The sequence below is a fragment of the Dromiciops gliroides genome, chromosome 3 (genome assembly GCF_019393635.1).
Source record: "Dromiciops gliroides isolate mDroGli1 chromosome 3, mDroGli1.pri, whole genome shotgun sequence".
Classification (NCBI taxonomy): domain Eukaryota; kingdom Metazoa; phylum Chordata; class Mammalia; order Microbiotheria; family Microbiotheriidae; genus Dromiciops; species Dromiciops gliroides.
The window spans coordinates 564,780,990-564,800,128 of record NC_057863.1 but is presented as its reverse complement, the minus strand read 5'-3'; the positions used below and the strand labels follow the sequence as shown (position 1 = coordinate 564,800,128).

The following is a 19,139-nucleotide window of genomic DNA, read 5'->3' as shown; positions in this document are numbered from 1 at the left end:
TGGACCCCAGAATCATAGATATGAAATGACAACCCCTTCATTATATAGATGAAAATACAGGTGCTCTGCAATTCAATGAGCTGTCCAAAGTCACATAACTAGTAAGTGACAGAGATGAGATTTAAACACAAAACCTGTGACTCTAAAACCTGACATTTATAATCAATAAATTTATCAAAGTATTTTCATTTCCTACATATAAGGCTTCCAGCCTCATTATCCTTTTCACTGGACCAATCTCACAGGAATCTTGTGTTATATCATTATGCAAGTGGGAGCTATTATTGGTAATGAAATCTGCCATTAAAGTAGTAGACAAGGGAAAAAAATGAAAACAAAATCATAGTGGCTTCATGGGAGTCTTTAATATGCCTATACCAAGTAGTTACACAGTTCATACTAACAAACTTTTCTTAAGAATATTTAGCTTCTAGGAATCTTCCAAGGGGAAACATGAGACATTTGCAGGCTTTAATGTTTTCTGAACAGATGTGGTACCATATTGCATCCTACATTCTCATGCTGAGCATTTCCCAAAACAACCAAGATGATCTGTCAGGGTCACAACCATCTATAACCATGTAATACTTTGTCCTTGACTTAGTGAGATACTTTCATGCCATTCACCATCTCCTCCCCACAGGCTTCTATAAGTGAGTCTGATAAGTCCCACTAAGGTAGTCTTCTTTCTCAATGAGCAGGGGTTGTTCTTCTTCTGAGAACCTCTTTCTCTTCCTTCGGCACAACAGGCTGGCAAGCCCTATGATGATTGCAGTAATCACCCCACCAATGGCAGCAGCAGCAACAAGCCACTGCCAAATCTGACTTGCTTGCTCCAAGTAAGGCCTAACAAATTCCTGAAAGAAGTCAGGTTCTGAAAAGAGAAGACATATACAATCAATCAATAAATTTATCCATAAGCATTTAAGAGCTTTCCTTGTGCCAATTCCTGTGCTAGGCTCTCAGACTGCAAAGAAAGCAATGAAGCTTGAAATCTATATGGATTAAACATTGATGCAAAATAAACACAAATGTAGTGGGGAGGGCTGGTGATGCTGAGGAGAGTCTGTACTTAAAATGAATTGCTTTACTGCATATTATAAAAGCTGGAAATTTTACAACTATCTCTGTATCTTTTGAGGGAAGGGGAAATGAATGAGGTAGAATAGAGGAAAAACACTTGAATCAGATTCAGGAGACCTCAGGTCAAATCTCAGTTCTCACATTCATTAACTATATGATGCTGAATAAATTGTGCTGGGTCTATGAACCTCTGTTTTCTCATCTATAAAAATGTATATAGAAATATACATATGTAAATATAAGTAAATATGTTGAAATACATGCATACCCACATATATAATTTGTAATACCACTTTCACAGGTCCGTGATGTAAATAATTTGGGAAAATCTATAAAATAATAAATATATACATGTAAAAATATATCTATATATATTTATGGGGCAAGGAGGGTCATACAGCTTGTAAGTGTCAAGTGTCTGAGGTTGGATTTCAACTCCAGTTCTCCTGAATCCAGGGCCAATGCTTTATCCAGTGTGCCACCTAGCTGCCCAAAAATAATTTTTAAAAATAATAAATATCTTCCTCACAGAGATGTTCAAATGAAAGTATTTTGTAAAACTGAAAGTAAAAGGTTTTTATCTTCAGCTAGCAGATTATCCTCCAATTCCTATATATCCATATATAGGAATATATATCTCCATATCCTAATAACATTCATTAAATATCTGTATATATATACACATACATACATACATACATATTGATTAATTGATTGATTAATGCCTTTGTACAAAACACAATAGTAAGCACTATGGGACCTTGAAAATAAATGTCAATGAACTTACAGTCTAGCAAGAGAGATCAAATATTTACACAAAAAACATAATACAAAAATAGAATTTTAAAGTTTTATTCATGCTCTGTGTAGGTACAAAGTGCTAAGAAATGGCAGAGAAGAAGAAATCATTTTTTGCTTGGTAGATAAGAGAAGGCTTTATTATTGTTGTTGTTATTATAGTTATTCTTTTTTTTTCCCCCTCGGGGCAATGGGGTTAAGTGACTTGCCCAGGGTCACACAGCTAGTAAGTGTCAAGTGTCTGAGGCCAGATTTGAACTCAGGAACTCCTGAATCCAGGGCCAGTGCTTTATCCACTGCACCACCTAGCTGCCCCTATAGTTATTCTTTTTTAAAATAATGGTAAATATTTTTATTTAAAGTTTTGAGTTCCAAATTCTATCCCTCCTTCCCTCTCTCCCCTCACCCCTTTCTGAGGCAGTAAGCAATCAGATACAGAATATGCATGTGTAGATATGTAAAACATTACCATATTAGTCATTTTCTATAAGAAGATGAATAAAAATGAAAGAAAGTGAAAAATAGCATGCTTCAGTCTGTGTTAAATCAGTATAAGTAAGTTCTTTCTTTGGAAGTGGATAGTATGCTTTATCATTAGTGTTTTGTGATTATCTTGGATCATTGTATTGCTGAAAATAGTTAAATCATTCACAGTTCTTCATCAAATAATATTACTGTAACAGTGTAAAACATTCTCCTGTTTCTGCTCACTACACTGTAAATCAGTTTATATAAGTCTTTACAGACCTTTCTGAAATTGTCCTGTTTGTCATTTTTTTAGAGTATAATAATATTCCAACACAATCATATAAAATAGCTTGTTTAGCCTTTCTCCAATCGATAGGCATACCTTTGATTTCCAATTATTAGCCACCACAAAAAGAACTACTATAAATATTTTTGTATATAATTTTTTCCTCTTCTTTGGGATATAAATCTAGAAGTGGTATTGCTGGATCAAAGGGTATGTACAGTTTTATAGCCTTTTGGACATAATTCCAAATTGCTCTCAAGAATAGTTGGATCAGTTTGCAACCCCACCAGTAGTGGATTAGCATCCCAGTTTTCCTACATCCCCTCTAACATCCAATATTTTCCTTTTTTGTTATATGTGTGAAGTGATACCTCAGAGATATTCTAATTCACATTTCTCTGATCTATAATGGTTAAGAGCATTTTTACATATGACTACAGATAGCTTTGATTTCTTTGTCTGAAAACTGCCTCTTCATATGTTTGACCATTTCTCAATTGGAGAATGATTTGCAGTTTTATAAATTTGACTCAGTTCTCTATATATTTGAGAGATGAGGCCTTTACCAGAGATATTTATTACAAAAATCCTTTCCCAGTTTTCTATTTCCCCCATAATCTTGGTTACATTAGTTTTGTTTGTGAAAAAGCTTTTAAATTTTACATAATCATAATTATCTATTTTATATTTTGTATTGCTCTCTATATCTTCTTAATAGTTATTCTTGATAATAATAACAATAATAAATAATGCATAAGATCCTAATATACATAAAATTTTATTATTTATACTTCTTTCCCTAGTGCCCAGCACGTGCCTGGCACATAATAAGTGGTTAATAAATATTTGTTGATTTATGTATATAGCACTTTAAGATTTGCAAAATATTTTATATATATTATCTCTTGATATAACAACCTTTTTGGGACAGCATTATTATTTTCCCCATTTTAAATCTGAAACAAACAAACACAAAACCTGATACTGATAGAAGTTAAATGATTTGCACTAGAATTATCATAACTAGGAATAATCTGAAGCAGCATTCAAACTTAAGTCTTTCTGGCTTTTAATCCTGAGATCTATCCCCTGCCCCTTGTGGCTGTATGAGAATGTCCTTTACATGCATCTTAAATGATGGAGAGAAAAATGTTTCAGTTGCAGAGAATGGCAGTATCAAAGTTATAAGGGAAAGTGAGGAAACTAGAAGTCAAAGGACTTCATAGGGCTTAAAAATGGAAGAGCTCACACAGATCATTTAAACTCTTTCACTTGATAGTCAAGCAAGTCAGCCCCACAAAGCTGTTGTGACTGTCTAGATAAGACAGATAATGAATGCTTATTGTCCAAAAAAGGCACATACGTGGTGAAGTGGATAGAGTGCTGGCCTTGGAATTAGGAGGATCTGAGTTCAAATCTGGTCTCAGACACCTATGAGCTGTGTGACCCTAGACAAATCATTTAATACTGTTTGCCTCATTTCCTCATCTATAATATGACCTGGAGAAAGAAATGGCACACTATTTTAGTATCTTTGCCAAAAAACAAAAACAAAAATCAAAAAAACCCAAATGGGGTGACAGAGAGTTGGACATAGCTGACATGACTCAACAACAACAAAATTGTCTAAACAGCAATAATTCCAGTTGGACTAGAGCACCAGAGCATTTTAAAGGGTAACATATTGTAGGAAATAAAACCAGAAAGGTAGCTTGGGATCAGATTGTGGAAGGCCTGTGCTACCCTTCTATATAAACAAGGCTATGTTTGACATTCTAAAAATGTGCAATTCATGAAATTCAATCAGGAAGCCAGACATTGATGACATCACTATACTGATTACTGGAGCTCATATTGATCTTTCCTTTCCCTGAGCTGCTGTAGCTTTGTCAATCTGTACTACTGACCCTTTAGAGTTTGATTATGAGCCATCTTGAGTGGTTCTCCAGTTTCATGTCAATTCAACTCAATAAATACTTAGGTGCCTACTATCTGCCAGGTACTCTGACAAGCACTGGGGATACAAATAAGAAAAAGATAGTCTCTGCCCCCAAGGAACTTACGATCTAATGAGTGGAGAAAACACATAGGCAGAAGCTAGAAAGCAGCAATAGAGGGAGAAACCGGGGTGCCCAGCACAGGAGCATCTTGTTCAATGGGGTTCAGACCAGACTCACAGATGGAAAGTGAAATTATTGGTGTTGGTTGTGTCTCTCTAACTAGAGTGTAAGTTCCTTAAGGACAGGGCAGATGTTTACTATTATTCTTGTGTCCCTCCATCCCTACCCTGAATATCCCTGGCACAGTGATAGTCATATAGATGGTATACGTTTATATAGTGCTTTAAAGTTTTCAAAGCACTTTATATTATCTCCCTTGATACTCACAGTACCCCTGTGAAATATGTGGTACAGACATTGTTGTCTTCATTTTACAGATAAGTAAACTGAAACTCAGGAAGTTTAAACAAGTTGACTCAAGTCACACATTTGGTGTCAGATGTAAGATTTGAACCTGGGTTCTCTTGACTTCTAGTCAGGATTCTCTATCAGTGATGCTATGTGGCCCATAGAAGACTGATCCTTGTAACCAACTGAAAGGAAGTAGTCAGCAGAGCTAAGATCGCAGAGGAAAGGCACTAAGCACTCAGAGCTCCTGACACAAATAAACAAAATAAAACAAAATTCCAAACATAGCCATAATACTATTCCTGGAGCAGCAGAAACCACAAAAAGATAGGTTGAGATTTTTTCTATCCAAAGAGAGCTTAGAAGTTCTGCAGGAGGGGACCGCAGTGCCGGGCTGTGAGCCCCATGATTGTGCTGACACAGATCCAGCTCCAGGCAGGCTGCACCAGAGACACTTACACCCAAGCCTCTGAATCAGCTGCAGTGTTGGAATCTTCTGGAACTAAGCTGACAGTCTGGTGAGAGGGCTGAACAGCTGGTGGGGGAGGGGGGTAACAGGGGCGTCTATAGGAGCTGAGAAGGAATTTGGTAGTTCCACCTAAGCAGGGAACCAAGAAGAAATCTTGACTGGGGGTGGCCCAGGTGGCAGAGGGACACAGGCTCCTCAGAGCTAAAACCAAAGCAAACAAAACTTTGTTGCCTGGATAATTAGCAAGTTGGCCTGGGGTTATTTATGGACCAGAGCATAGGTCAGGCAAGTGAAAAACATGCCCCTCCTTAAATCATACCACCTAGGACCCCCTAAACCTTGGGACAGTGCAGTCGGGGAGCAGTGCCCCATGTTAAGGAGTTAAAAATCAATTAAAAGAAAGGCAAGATGAGAAGACAGAGAAAGTTACAAACCACAGAAAACTTCTTTAGTGACAAGGAAGATCGAGGTGCAACCTCACAAGAGGATAGCAAAATTAGGGGTCCTACATCTAAATCTTCCAAGGAAAATATGAATTGATATCAGGCCATAGAGGCACTCAAAAAGGACTTTGAAGACAAAGGAAGAGAGGTAGAGAAAAAAACAGAAAGAGAAATGAGGGTGATGTAGGAAAATCATGAGAAAAAAGTCAACAGCTTGAAAAGCCAAATGGAAAAGGAGATACAAAAGCTCTCTGAAGAAAATAATTGCCTAAGAATTAGGATTCAACAAATAGAAGCTAGTGACTTTATGAGAAACCAAGACACAATAAAGTAAATCCAAATGAATAAAAAAATAGAGGGCAATGTGAAATATCTTCTTGGAAAAACTGCTGACCTGGAAAATAGGTCCAGGAGAGATAATTTGAAAATTATGGGTCTACCTGAAAACCATGATCACAAGATGAGCTTGGACATCATCTTCCAAGAAATTGTCAGGGAAAATTGCCTGGATATTCTAGAAGCAGAAGATAAAATAGAAATTGGAAGAATCCACCAATCACCTCCTAAAAGAAATCTCAAAATAAAAATCTCCAGGAATATTATGGCCAAATTCCAGAGCACCTAGGTCAAGGAGAAAATATTACAAACAGCCAGAAAAAAACAGGTCAAATACTGTGGAGCCATGGTCAAGATAGCACAGGATCTAGAAGCTTCTACATTAAAGGATCAGAGGGCATGGAATATGATATTCCAGAGGGCAAAGGAATTGGGATTACAAGCAAGTGTTACAACCTACAACAAGTAGTACAACCTACTCAACATAACTTATTGTAATCTTTTAGGGAGAAAAAATGGCACTTCAATAAAAAAGAGAACTTTCAGCCAGTTGTGATTAGAGGCCCTGAATTGAATAGAAAATTTGACTTTCAAAGGTAAAACCCTAGAGAAACACAAAAAGATAAACAGGAAAAAGAACTCATGGGGGGGGCAGCTAGGGGGCATAGTAGATAAAGCACTGGCCCTGGATTCAGGAGGACCTGAGTTCTAATCCGGCCTTAGACACTTGACACTTACTAGCTGTGTAACCCTGGGCAAGGCACTTAACCCTCATTGCCCAGCAAACAAAAGAAAGAAAGAAAGAAAGAAAGAAAGAAAGAAAGAAAGAAAGAAAGAAAGAAAGAAAGAAAGAAAGAAAGAAAGAAATCATGAGAAATGTTAAAAGGTTAAACAGTTTACATTCCTACATAGGAAGACGATATATCTAAATCATAAAAGCTTTCTGAGTATTATGGCAGATGATAGGAATAAATTTAGAAAGAGGGCACAGGTGGAAATTTATTATGAAGAGATGATATCTAGGGGGTGGGTAGGTGGCACAGTGGATAAAGCACTGGCCCTGGATTCAGGAGTACCTGAGTTCAAATCCGGCCTCAGACACTTACTAGCTGTGTGACCCTGGGCAAGTCACTTAACCCCCATTGCCCTGCAAAAAAAAAAAGAGAGAGATGATATCTGTAAAACATTTATTTTTTCTCTTTTTTTGGGGGGGGGGGAAGTTGGAGTTGGTGAGTGTCTTGTATCTGAGGCCAGATTTGGGCTTGTGTCCTCCTTGGTCTTGGTTGAGTGCTTTGTCCACTGTGTCACCTAGCTGCCCCATGATAACATCTTTAGGGTAAAATTGAGGGGTTAAGAGAAATACACTGGGTGAGGTGAAAGAGGAGAGGTAGCATGGGGATAAATCTCACATGAAAGAAGCAGGAAAGGTCTTATGGAGTGGGTGGAGAGAAGGGGAGGAGTGGGGAAGTGAATGAGCATTATTTTCATCAGAATTATCACAAAGAAATTAATCTCATTAGAGTTGAATCAAGGAAAGAATAATATACACAATAAATTGGGTGGAGTAATCTATCTAACCCTGCAGGAAAGTAGGAGGGAAAGGGGATAAGGAGAGAAGAGTGAAAGAAGAGAGGGAAGAGCAGAGTGGGGGACAGTCAGAAGCAAAACACTTTTAAGATTGGATAGGGTAAAAGAAGATAGAAAATAGAGAAAATATCATGGGAAGGGAATAGGAAAGAAGGAAACAATTAACAATAGTAATTTTGAAAAAAAATTTGAAGCAGTGGCAAGAGTAATGTAAGATGATGATGATAATGGATGGATTGATGATAAGTGGAGGAAGATGAAGATCAATTGATGAGGATTGATTGATGAGGAGGATTTAATGAAGAAGATGAGGATTGACAGCTGATGGCTGATGATCGATTGATGACAATGGTGGCAAAATGTATGATGCTTAATTTGCTGGGCTATTGTGAAGAAAAATCTTTGTCAAGTTTAAGGTATTATGTAAAAGTTATCTATTATTTTTATAATAATCAACCTCATGGCTTTATTGTAAGGAAATCTTTCTTTAAAATACTATTTAAATGTAGTTTACTATAAAAAATGATGAGCAGGATATGACCAGAAAAACCTGAAGGGACATGCATGAGCTGGTGCAAATTGAAATCTACTGTATACAAAATAATAGTAATATTGTGAAATGATCTTTTGTGAATGACTCAGTTATTTTCAGCAATGCAGTGATCCAAGACAACTCCAAAGGTCTTATGAAGAAGGCAATCCATCTATAGAGAAAGACCTGATGGTATTTGGTAGTTACTTTATCAGGAAAAAAAATGAGCCAGGATGTTATCAGGAAAACATGGAAAGACCTACATGAACTGATTCAGAGTTAAATGTACTATATACAAAATAACAGCAATACTGTAAGATAGTCTGCTGTGAGTGACTTGGTTATTTTAAGCAATGAAGTTATCCAAGGTAACTCTGAAGGACTTGTGAGTATTGCAATCCATCTACAGAGAAAGAACTGATGGTGTCTGAAAACAGATTGAAGCATAAATTTTTTGATAGTTCCTTAATCTGAAGTTTGTTTTTGTCTGAAGGAAAGTTTTTGTCTGTTTTCTTTAACAACCTGGCTAATGTGGAGATGTTTTGCATGACTACTGATGTATAATTTATATTGAATTGCTTGAGTTCTTGGGGGGGGGGATGGGGAGGGAGGGAGGAAGAGAATTTGGAACACAAAGTTTTTAAAAAATGATATCAAAATTTGTTTTTACATGTAATTTGGAAAAATAAAATTCTAAATAAACAAACAAACAAATAAATGAATCAATGAATAAACAGATAAACAAATAAATAAATAGTTTAATAAATAAACAAATAAATAAATAGTCCTTGTCCCAGGGTCTCACTGGTGTATGGGATCAAATCTCTTCACCAGCTTACCCACGGGCACACACACACACACACACACACACACACACACACACACACATACACTTTCCAGAAAAGTATCAAGAACTGCCTGTTTTCCTTTTGTGGTTCCTTCTTTTTACATATCATCCACACCTGAAAAATACAGCCTTCTGAAGGGAAATAATATTCAGGTCAAGCAGAATGGGAGGAGAGAAGGAAACAGGCTTTTATACAATATATACTATGTGTCAGGTACTGTGCTTTATAAATAATATCTTATTTTGTCATAATGAATAGGGTATCAAGGTACCATGTTGGGGTAAGAAGTAAAAGGGAAGGTAGAAAAGGACTGAATCAACAGCATCATAACAAGCCACACCAACAATAAATGTTTCTATTTCTTTATTTTGGTAAACAAAGTCATGTTTGATTTTACAACCTGGTCATTTTAGCAGCTGCCTTACTGCCCCATACATGCCCCCTTTCTTCTTTCCATTATTACTGGAAAGAGAAGGAGGGAATAAACATTATATAACATCTACTATGTACCAGGCAATGTGCTAAGTGCTTTTTAGAAATATTATTTCATTTGATGTCACAACAACCTTGTGACGTAGGAGTTATTATTACCCTCTTTTATAATTTAAGATAGAAATGAAATTAGGTTAAGCAACTTGTCCAGGATAATACAGCCAGCCTCAGCTGTTCCTTCCAAGTTTAGATCTATGCTTCTAGGATCATATTATTTTAGTAACTTAGGTTTAATATGTGATTTTATCAGGATAGCTATCTCCTCATTAAAAAAAAAAAAACCCTGAACCAGTGCAGATCAGCACTAAGAGATTAAGTGACTTCCCTACTTTTGTAGAACTCATCTATAACTAAGGCAGGACCTGAGCTTAAGTCTTCCTGCCTCCAAGCTTGACTTTCTATTCTGCACACCATACTGGCAACGTTCTCATAAAAGATGATTGCTAGAAGAAAACCATTTTCTTTCTCTACAAAGTTAAACTGATCTTTAGAATTGTAAATGAATTAGATGAAGCCCTTGTCTCCTAAAAAGAAACACATGTATGGAGGAAAATATTACCATATAATCAATCTGCTTAGTTTTATTTTATTTTATTCTGAACTTAAGAAATAAAACAAGCATTTCCATAAAAGAGAATAGAAAAAAAGGTGATGGTACATAAAACTGCAATTCTATTATGTGCAACTTGCTATTCCTTTTAAATGTATATTAAAGTTAACACATAACATTTTTTCCTTGTTTTTTCTTCCTTCTGCTACAAACTTCCTCCCACCCCATGGCTACGATTACAGACAAATATGTGTGTGTGTTTGTGTACATAAAATCACTCTATATATACTTTTATTTATCAGTTTTTATTGATTTGTTTTTTCCTGTGGGTCAAAAATGCCTCTAAGAAAACAGTGATTTGTACTTCCATATCTATGTATTATTAAAACAAATAAAATTGACTACTCAACATATTTTAAATTCAAGCTTTTTAAAGCATGAAAAAATCATTACTGTATATAATGTTTTTCTTTTCTTTTTTTTTTAAGTTTGAGAACATGGTTAATTAGCATCCTAAGGGTAAACTAAGAAAAAACAAAGTTTTCTCCCATCCCCCCAAAATGTATCTTGTGGTCGAAGGCATAACACATGTCATCAAATAAGATAGAGTTGGTGATTCTAGGCTAAATTCTATTTTCTGATTAATTCTTAAAGAAAATCAATGTTATATTAGAAAGGTAAAGGAAACCAGTCTCCCATGTTTGTACCATCTATTTACTGTCAAGATTAGTTGAGTGTGATCACTTAAACTGAGAACTGTAACTTCTTCCTACTTAAAAAGAAAGTTCTGAAAATAAAGAACCAGGATAACTGTGTTTTCTTTCTATCTTGGAATCTAGAGAGACCCAGCTTTTAATTCTCCCTTAGACACTGTATGATAATAGCTGTGCCATTTAAGTTGCTTGAGCCTTAGAATAGTAATGTATAAAATGGGGATAATAGTAGTAGTATAGATATATCACAGAGTTGTTGTAAGACTCAAATGAAATTATATACTTTGCAAACTTTAAAGAGCTATTGAATGAATAAACAAATGAAAATGTTTGTTTAATTACTTACTAGAGTGAAAACAATATTCTAAGCACCAGAGATAGAAATATGCAAACAAACAAAACAGTCCCTTCTTCAAGGAACTTATATTCTAACATATATGAGAAGAGTGGGAGCCAGAAAAGGATATTTTGGTTTGGAATATAGGGACAATAAGAAGAGTCCTAGGAGAGTAGACATTTTTTTAGAGGTAACAGGTGGTGCAATGGATAGAATTCTGGGCTTGGACTCAGGAAGAACTGACTTCAAATATGGCCTCAGGCATAGATAAATTCTCTAAAACTAGGTGAGTGACTGGATCTCTTAGTACTCCTATTCACTGGTCCTGAGGGTATTATGATAAAAATCACAGATTGAGTCTAAAATACTAAAAGAATATGATCTCAAGAGCATAGATCTAGAGTTGGAAGGGACACATGAGGTCATTTAGTGCTAACCATTCATTTGACCATTGACAAAACTTAAGCCCAGCCAAGTCAAATGACATGCTAAAGATTACACAGGTGAACATCAAAGATAAGTTTTGACCTAGATGTATCTTATTCTAGAGTCACTACTGTTATTGTTGTTGTTTGTCCTTTGTTCCCAATGAAGACGATGATATCAGAGTTATGTCATGGCTTGTAGTAAATTGAATTTAAATGAGGAAGGGCTGTACAAAGTCACCAACCTCACTCTCTCCTCTAGGGCCATCTAGGTGCTGTTCCGTCAAGGAAATATTTTGTTTCTTGAGGAACAAAAGGGGGGAATGTGGTAAAAAAGTTTTAACAGTCGGTTAGCGATAATGGAGAGACGCTAGTTTTTTTAAGGACCACCCTTTCGGGGAGGAGACCAACGGCATGAGCTACACACGCTGGTCTGCCTGCTGCGCACGTCAGACTGCCTGCTACGCACTCAACTTCCGGGGTGCGAACTTAAAAGTCAAGGAGAGCATGGAAGTGGGAGCTTTTTCCTGCTCTGCTGGTCCCCTGGCTGCGCTGCACAGACAGATGCTGACTGGAGTGCGACTCGGCCCGGCTCGCGGTTAGCAGCATGCGCTTGACTCAGTCTCTCTCTCTCCCCAAAGGTGGCCTTGGGCTTTTGGTGAGTTTTATACGGAATATAGACTAAGCTTAGACTTAAGACTATTTGTTTTGTATTTCTACTTTCCTATCCCTCTAATCAACATCACCTGGTAACTATCACACAATAAAGCTCTAACTAGAAAACCAGAAGCTTCTTCCATTTACTAGTCTGGGAGATAAATTAAGGGAAAGGTTAAAGAGGGGAGATTTATGATCTAATATCCAATTTTAAATCTCACAGTCCATTGGCAAGATATATATCAGGATGACTGGAGATGGCCCCAGATTTTTTTTTTAAGGGGTCAAGTGTCTTGACCAGGATCACACAGCTAGTAAGTATCTCAGGTCATATTTGAACTCAAGTCCCCCTAACTTGAGGGCCGGTATTCTATCCACTGTACCACCTACCTGTCTCTTCTGTACTATGCTGCTTTCCCAAGATCATAATCATAGCACCCCTAGTGCCTAACATAGTACCTGGCACAAAGTGCACACTTAAGAAAGGCTTGTTGTTTGTTTGATATATCTAGAGCCAGAAGTGACCTCAGAGGTCATCTTGTGTAAGCCTTTCATTTCAGAGATAAGGAAACAGGCCCACAGAGTTCCATAGCCAACTTACACATGGTCATACAAATAGTACATAACAAAGCTGAAATTTGAGCCCAGTTCCTATGCACTCTGGGGCAGCTAGGTGGTAGAGTGGATGGAGTGTGGGACTTATCTTCCTGAACTCAAATCTGGCCTTATACACTTACTAGCTCTGTAAGCCTGGTTGATTCACTCAATCTTTTTGCCTCAGTTTCCTCATCTGTAAAATGAGCTGGAGAAAGAAATGGAAAACCACTTCAGTATCTTTGCCAAGAAAACTCCAAAAGGGATAACTAAGTGTCAGACAAGGATGAAATGACCAAACAATAGCAACAACAACAACCACCTCTATCTTCTGACTCCAATTCTAGGACACTTTCCATAATATATTTTTCCTGCCATAATTTTCAGTGAAACAAAACTTAATAAGGCAAGTTCCCCCTATTCTACACTGTAGATGTCACAATAATCCTTACCAGCTACTGCATTTCTTCTGGCATGTTAGAGAGATACTCTAGACAATCATAATTGCCCATGTACTCATGTATTGAACAGGGACTTCAACTAAACTGTGAACTTCAAGTGAGAGGGAAACACGTAAAAATATTGAAGTATTAATTTTAAATAATTGAAGAGCTAGAATTTTATTAATATTATTATTGTGTAGTAGTAGAAGTAGTAGTAGTAGTAGAAGTAGTAGTAGTAGTAGAAGTAGTAGTAGTAGTAGTAGTAGTAGTAGTAGTAGTAGTAGTAGTAGTAGTAGTAAAGGCAAAATACTTTGCTAATATTCTCACTTCGTATCTCACTGTTATAGAGAGGTATCCTTGGAGTCTCAAAAGCTATGCCATTATATTAAGGGTTCTTAATCTGGGGCTTTAAAAATATTGATAACTCCTTTTCTATATAATTGGTTTCCTTTTGACATTTAGGTATTTTTTACATTTCGAAACTTTCTTTTGAGAAAAGATCCATAGACTTTACCAGTCTGCCAAATGGGTCCATGACACACAAAAAAGGCCAGCATGGTAAATTTGGGCATCTCCTGCTAAGCTGGAGAAGCTTTCAGTACTGGGCCAATGACACAATGTGTCTCTGTTAGAGGATCAGCCTGGCTAAGATGTGAGAGGGTTATTACTAGGTTAACAGGGTGGTGAATTTTCAGAGAGATCAACTCTCAGTGAATAGATACTAAGGGAGAAAATGTATAAACTGAGGCTGATAGAGTGAGTACCCACACCAAGAAAATGACAGATTTACCAAGTATTGGACTGAGTTGTTTTTTTTTTCTTTTTAAATAAAGAACTGATGAACTTGGACTAGAAAGAATCTAGTACATTAAGACATCCTCAGAAGCTAAACAAAAAGATTTATTTCATTCAGTTTGAGCATTATATAAATAACTCATGCTATAAAGAGTATATATAAATAGAATTCTAAAGACGTGAAATGTTTTCATTGTAGCTTGTAAAGGGATATAATTCATAATTAAGAACTGGCTGGGCAAAGAGAGAATCTATGTGAATAGAAATATCACCTTTTCTACTATACTTTTTCATGTGATAACATCTTTTTTTCTCTTCTTTTGAACTTAACTTTAGGGTTTAGAAAATGCTTCATGTGCATTATTCCCTCCTTCCTGTTTCTTAAACAAAAAATTGCACCTCTCAGCTCTGGGTGTTTTCACTGGCTGTCCCTATGTCTAGAAGGCTCTTCTTCCTCATCTCTGTCTCCTGGTTTCCTTGACTTCCTTCAAGTCCCAGGTAATTCTCTGCAGGAAACTTCTCTTCTTTCCCTTATTTCCAGGGTCTTCTTCTATTGATCATTGCCAATTTCTTATATATTATTTGTTTTATATATAGTTGTTTCCATCTATAGACTGTGAGCTGGCTTTGGAGCAGGGACTATCTTTGGCTTCCTTTGTATCCTCTGTGGTTAGCATAGCACCTTGCACATAGTAGATGTCTTAGTAAATTTTTAATTACTAAACAACCCAGAATAGAGTTACAGAACACAGGGATATAGGTATTATTTCTTAATGAGAGAAATGGAGGTCAGAAGAATAAAGTTACTTGCCCAAGGATACAGGGCTGGCCAGTGGCAAAAGTGGGACTGGGGAAACTAGGCCTTTTGACTCACTCTCCCATTGTTTTTCCATGAGTCCCCTCTGTGGCCTCTTTCTTTTCAACTGTGCCATTACTCAGACATCCACAGCCAAAGATACTTAGGCTGCTACCCATTGCTCAACACAGCAATGTTTGGGGGAGGGGGATGTATTTTGTAAAAGAAGAGGGCAAGACTTCCAAAGGGTTTCAGAAAGCCATCCTGAGGATGCAAAGGAAGGGATCTACTCTCCTATTGGAGAACCTGCTATTTAAAAACAACAACAACAACAAAATAAACTATTGTCTCAAAATTATAGAAAATGGGGAAAATATCCTATGTTCTCTCCCACCCCAATTAAAAAAACAAAAACAAAAACAAAAACAAAAACAAAACAACCCAGACACACATATGCTCATTCTTCCATTAACATAAGATCTCTAGGCAGGATTGATGGGGAGGTCAATGACTCCTATTGCTTTTGGGCTCCATTTTCAAAAATTGGGATTTATTTTCCTTTTGGTCTCAGAAGTTAGGATTCTGTTAGGTGGTGGAGAAGAAGAGAAGGCAAATTACCATATTTAGAGCTTCTAATTTACTTTTTTTGGGGGGTGGGGGCAATGAGGGTTAAATTATTTGCCTAGGGTCACACAGAAAGTAAGTTTCAAGTGTCTGAGGCTGGCTTTGAACTGAGGTCCTCTTGAATCCAGGGCCATCATTTACTTTTCTATGGCCTTCTCTCATCTATTCTCACCTGGCCCTTAAGTATCTTGTGGCCTAAAGTTGCCCTTTGGCTGTCCAAAGTCTCCCACTTTGGCGTCATGAAGTCTTACCTTTCTCAAAGTATATCCCTGTTCCAAAATGATCTTTCTTTGCTTCATCTCCACATCTACAGTCAAAACGTCATTTCTTTTCAAATAAGTCTTAATGAGCCATTAGAAAATAATACCAAAGTGTTACTGATTGATAAGCAATAGGATTAGATTTGTGTTTTCAAGACCACATGGTGAGGAAATTCTGTATACCTATGCACATTGGCAATGTTTCTGTGATTTATCATCTTAGAGATTTGTCTAGAGCACTGATAGGTTCAAATGAATTATCCCAGTCATGAAACCATTATGTGTCAGGGTTGGGGCTTGAACCAGAATTTTTCCACTATCTAGTACATTAATGATGTCAAGCTCAGAATAGAAATAGGGGGCCACTAAAACCAAAAAAAAGCATCTCTGCAGGACAACATATGACTTGGAAAACCACATATTAACAGTATATGTATATATCAAAAGGTGACGACAGAAGCACAATGTGAGCACATGCTATTTGGGAAAAAAATGGTGCCGATAGACATGCTCAATTAGGGTTGCAACCAACCTTCAATTTGTAAAAAACCCAATTATCTGTGAAGCACAATAAAGCAAAGTATAAAAAAATGAGGTATGTTTGTATTTTCCTTAATTTTGTTAAATATTTCCAGTAACATTTTTATCTTAGTTTCAGTTTCACTCAATTGTGTTATCTTCCCTCAATTCCAACAGAAATCACATACTGTGGGCTGGCCAGTGCTTGACACCTCTGTGTTACATCATATTGCCTCTGGAATAACTGAAGTACCCTCTTAATCCTTTTAGAGAAAGTTTGCTTTCTTAAGAGGAGTGTTACTCATAAATATTTCTTTTGGTAGCTTTCAGGTTGTGTTAAGAAAATATTTGAGAGCAGCTAGGTGGCACAGTGGATAAAGAAGCAGCCCTATATTCAAGACGACCTGAGTTCAAATCCAGTCTCAGACACTTGACACTTACTATCTGTGTGACCTTGGGCAAGTCACTTAACCCTTGTTGCCTGACAAAAAAAATAAAATAAAACAAAATATTTGTGGAATAAAGAGGTCTTCTTAGTTTCCTAAATGAAAATTAATTTGGGTGTCTTGTGAAGGAGCAGCATCCTGCCCCACCTACTTTCTTCCTTCTTCTCCTTTTTTCCCCTTGGTGACTCTGCACCAACTCTTAACCTTTTTCTTCAATCAAGATTGTCTTGGGCTCATTGATTGACTTTAGACCCAGCTCTGTTTCCTGAGACCCAACTATGGGATATTCATTTAACATATGGCTCCAGCTTGATCTTGCGTTGGTCTCACCTGAATAGAGAGCTTATTTCTTTTTAGCTGGGCTGTCAACTCAACTCTTTCATAGAATAAGTATTATTCCTTTATTACATATCAAGAAACTGAGGATCAAATGCAGTAACTCTTTACCATTACTAACTCTGTTCTCACGTTCATGAAGGATTCCAAACTAGTATTCTTCCTGTTATAGCTTACCACCTCTATCTTAACTCTATTTGTTATGCTCAGTCTTCTTGACTGCCTGTAGCAAGATTACCTCTTTATTGGGGCAATTAGGACAAAATAATTATAAGTAATATTACAGATATGTCCCACAAAGGAATAATGGGATTCAGTAATAGAAAGCAAAATAGTAAATTCTGTAAAAAATTACAATGCATTAAAAATACAAATGTGAATTTTCAAGTTTCATATGCTGAGTTTGAGACAATAATTCATTAAATTTATATAAGTAACAGAAATAAAGGTTTTGAATTTTTCAAAGCCACCAATTCCTTTACTAAAAACATTTCTTTCTACCTTCTGTATTAGTCTCTTACTTTCTCTCTCAATTTACCTTGTCACTGCCTGAGGGGAAAAAAAATTCACATGACTGAAAATGGGTCTCTAATTTATTTTCTGTCTGGTCCTTCTCTCAGAGCTTTCCCACCCTTCCCTAGGAATGAATTTTAGGGATTCAATCTGTATCTCACAGGGAAAGCTTAAAGGCCTCTACAGAAGTTAATTACATTTTATTATCCCATTATCTAATTTCACCTCACTTTATTTCTATTACATTCGGGTCAGCCTTTTATGTGAGATGTTTCAAGCCACCCTCAGCCAATGAAACAGGCCATAGACCTTCCAAATTGTGAAGGCTTTGAAGGACTGAAGGATTTTTTAGGAGCTTTTACATTGTAAAGCTACTGAAGAAGTCTTAGGGGGTGACAAAAAAAAAATCTCTGGCATATCTTCTTTGTATGATTTGCCTCTACCCTGGCTTTGATATCTGAGTCTTAAGCAATGAAGATCAGGCTGAGGAATTTAACAACAGGAGTTTGCTGCTAACTTTCAAGGCCTGCACAGCAGAACTCAGTCCTCTAGAGTTGAGCTCATTTCCCACTGTTTTCCAACATTGATATCTGACAGTTCTTACATGACTTCCACAGGGTCACAAAGTAATTGTCTGTGATAAATGTTGGAGAAGTTGTGGGAAAATTGGAACATTAATTCACCATTGGTGGAGATGTGAACTGATCCAACTATTCTGGAAAGCAATTAGGAACCATGCCCAAATGACTTTAAAACTTTCCGTACCTTTTGACCCACCAATGCCACTACTAGGTTTATATACCAAAGAGATTAGAAAAAAGGGAAAAGGATACACATATGCAAAAATATTTACAGCTGCTCCTTTGTGGTAGCAAAGAATTGGAAATTCAGGGGGTGCCTATCAACTGGTGAATGGCTAAACAAGTTACTGTATATGAATGTAATGGAATACTATTAAACTGTAAGAAATGATAAGCAGATGGATTTCAAAAAAATCTGCAAAGACTTACATGAATTGATGCTGAGTGAAATGAGCAGAACCAAGAGAACATTATACACAGTATCAACAACATTGTGGGATGATCAACTATGATAGACTTAACTCTTCTCAGCAATACTAGACAATGCCAAAAGACTTATAGTGGAAAATGCCCAGGATAACACAGCTAGTAAGTGTCAAGTGTCTGAGTCCAGATTTGAACTCAGGTCCTCCTGAATCCAGGCTGGTAATATATCCACTGGGCCACCTAGCTGCCCTGTTTATTCTTTTCTTACATTTTTTTTTGTTCTGATCCTTCTCTTACAACATGTAGAAATATGTTTAACATGATTATAATGTTTAACCTATATCAGATTGCTTACTGGCCTCCAGAGAGGGGAG

At 36.8% G+C, this 19,139-nt stretch overlaps 1 protein-coding gene across 1 annotated transcript in view; it reads right to left on the bottom strand.

Annotated features, from left to right (window-relative positions):
* Positions 1-475: 475 nt before the first annotated feature.
* The window catches only part of TYR (tyrosinase), a 197,312-nt gene continuing 178,648 nt past the window's right edge, over positions 476-19,139 (bottom strand). The window contains exon 5 of the mRNA XM_043997194.1: positions 476-874. Coding sequence (XP_043853129.1) covers positions 648-874 — 227 coding nt within the window. The 3' untranslated portion in view covers positions 476-647. The remainder of the gene's footprint in view (positions 875-19,139) is intronic.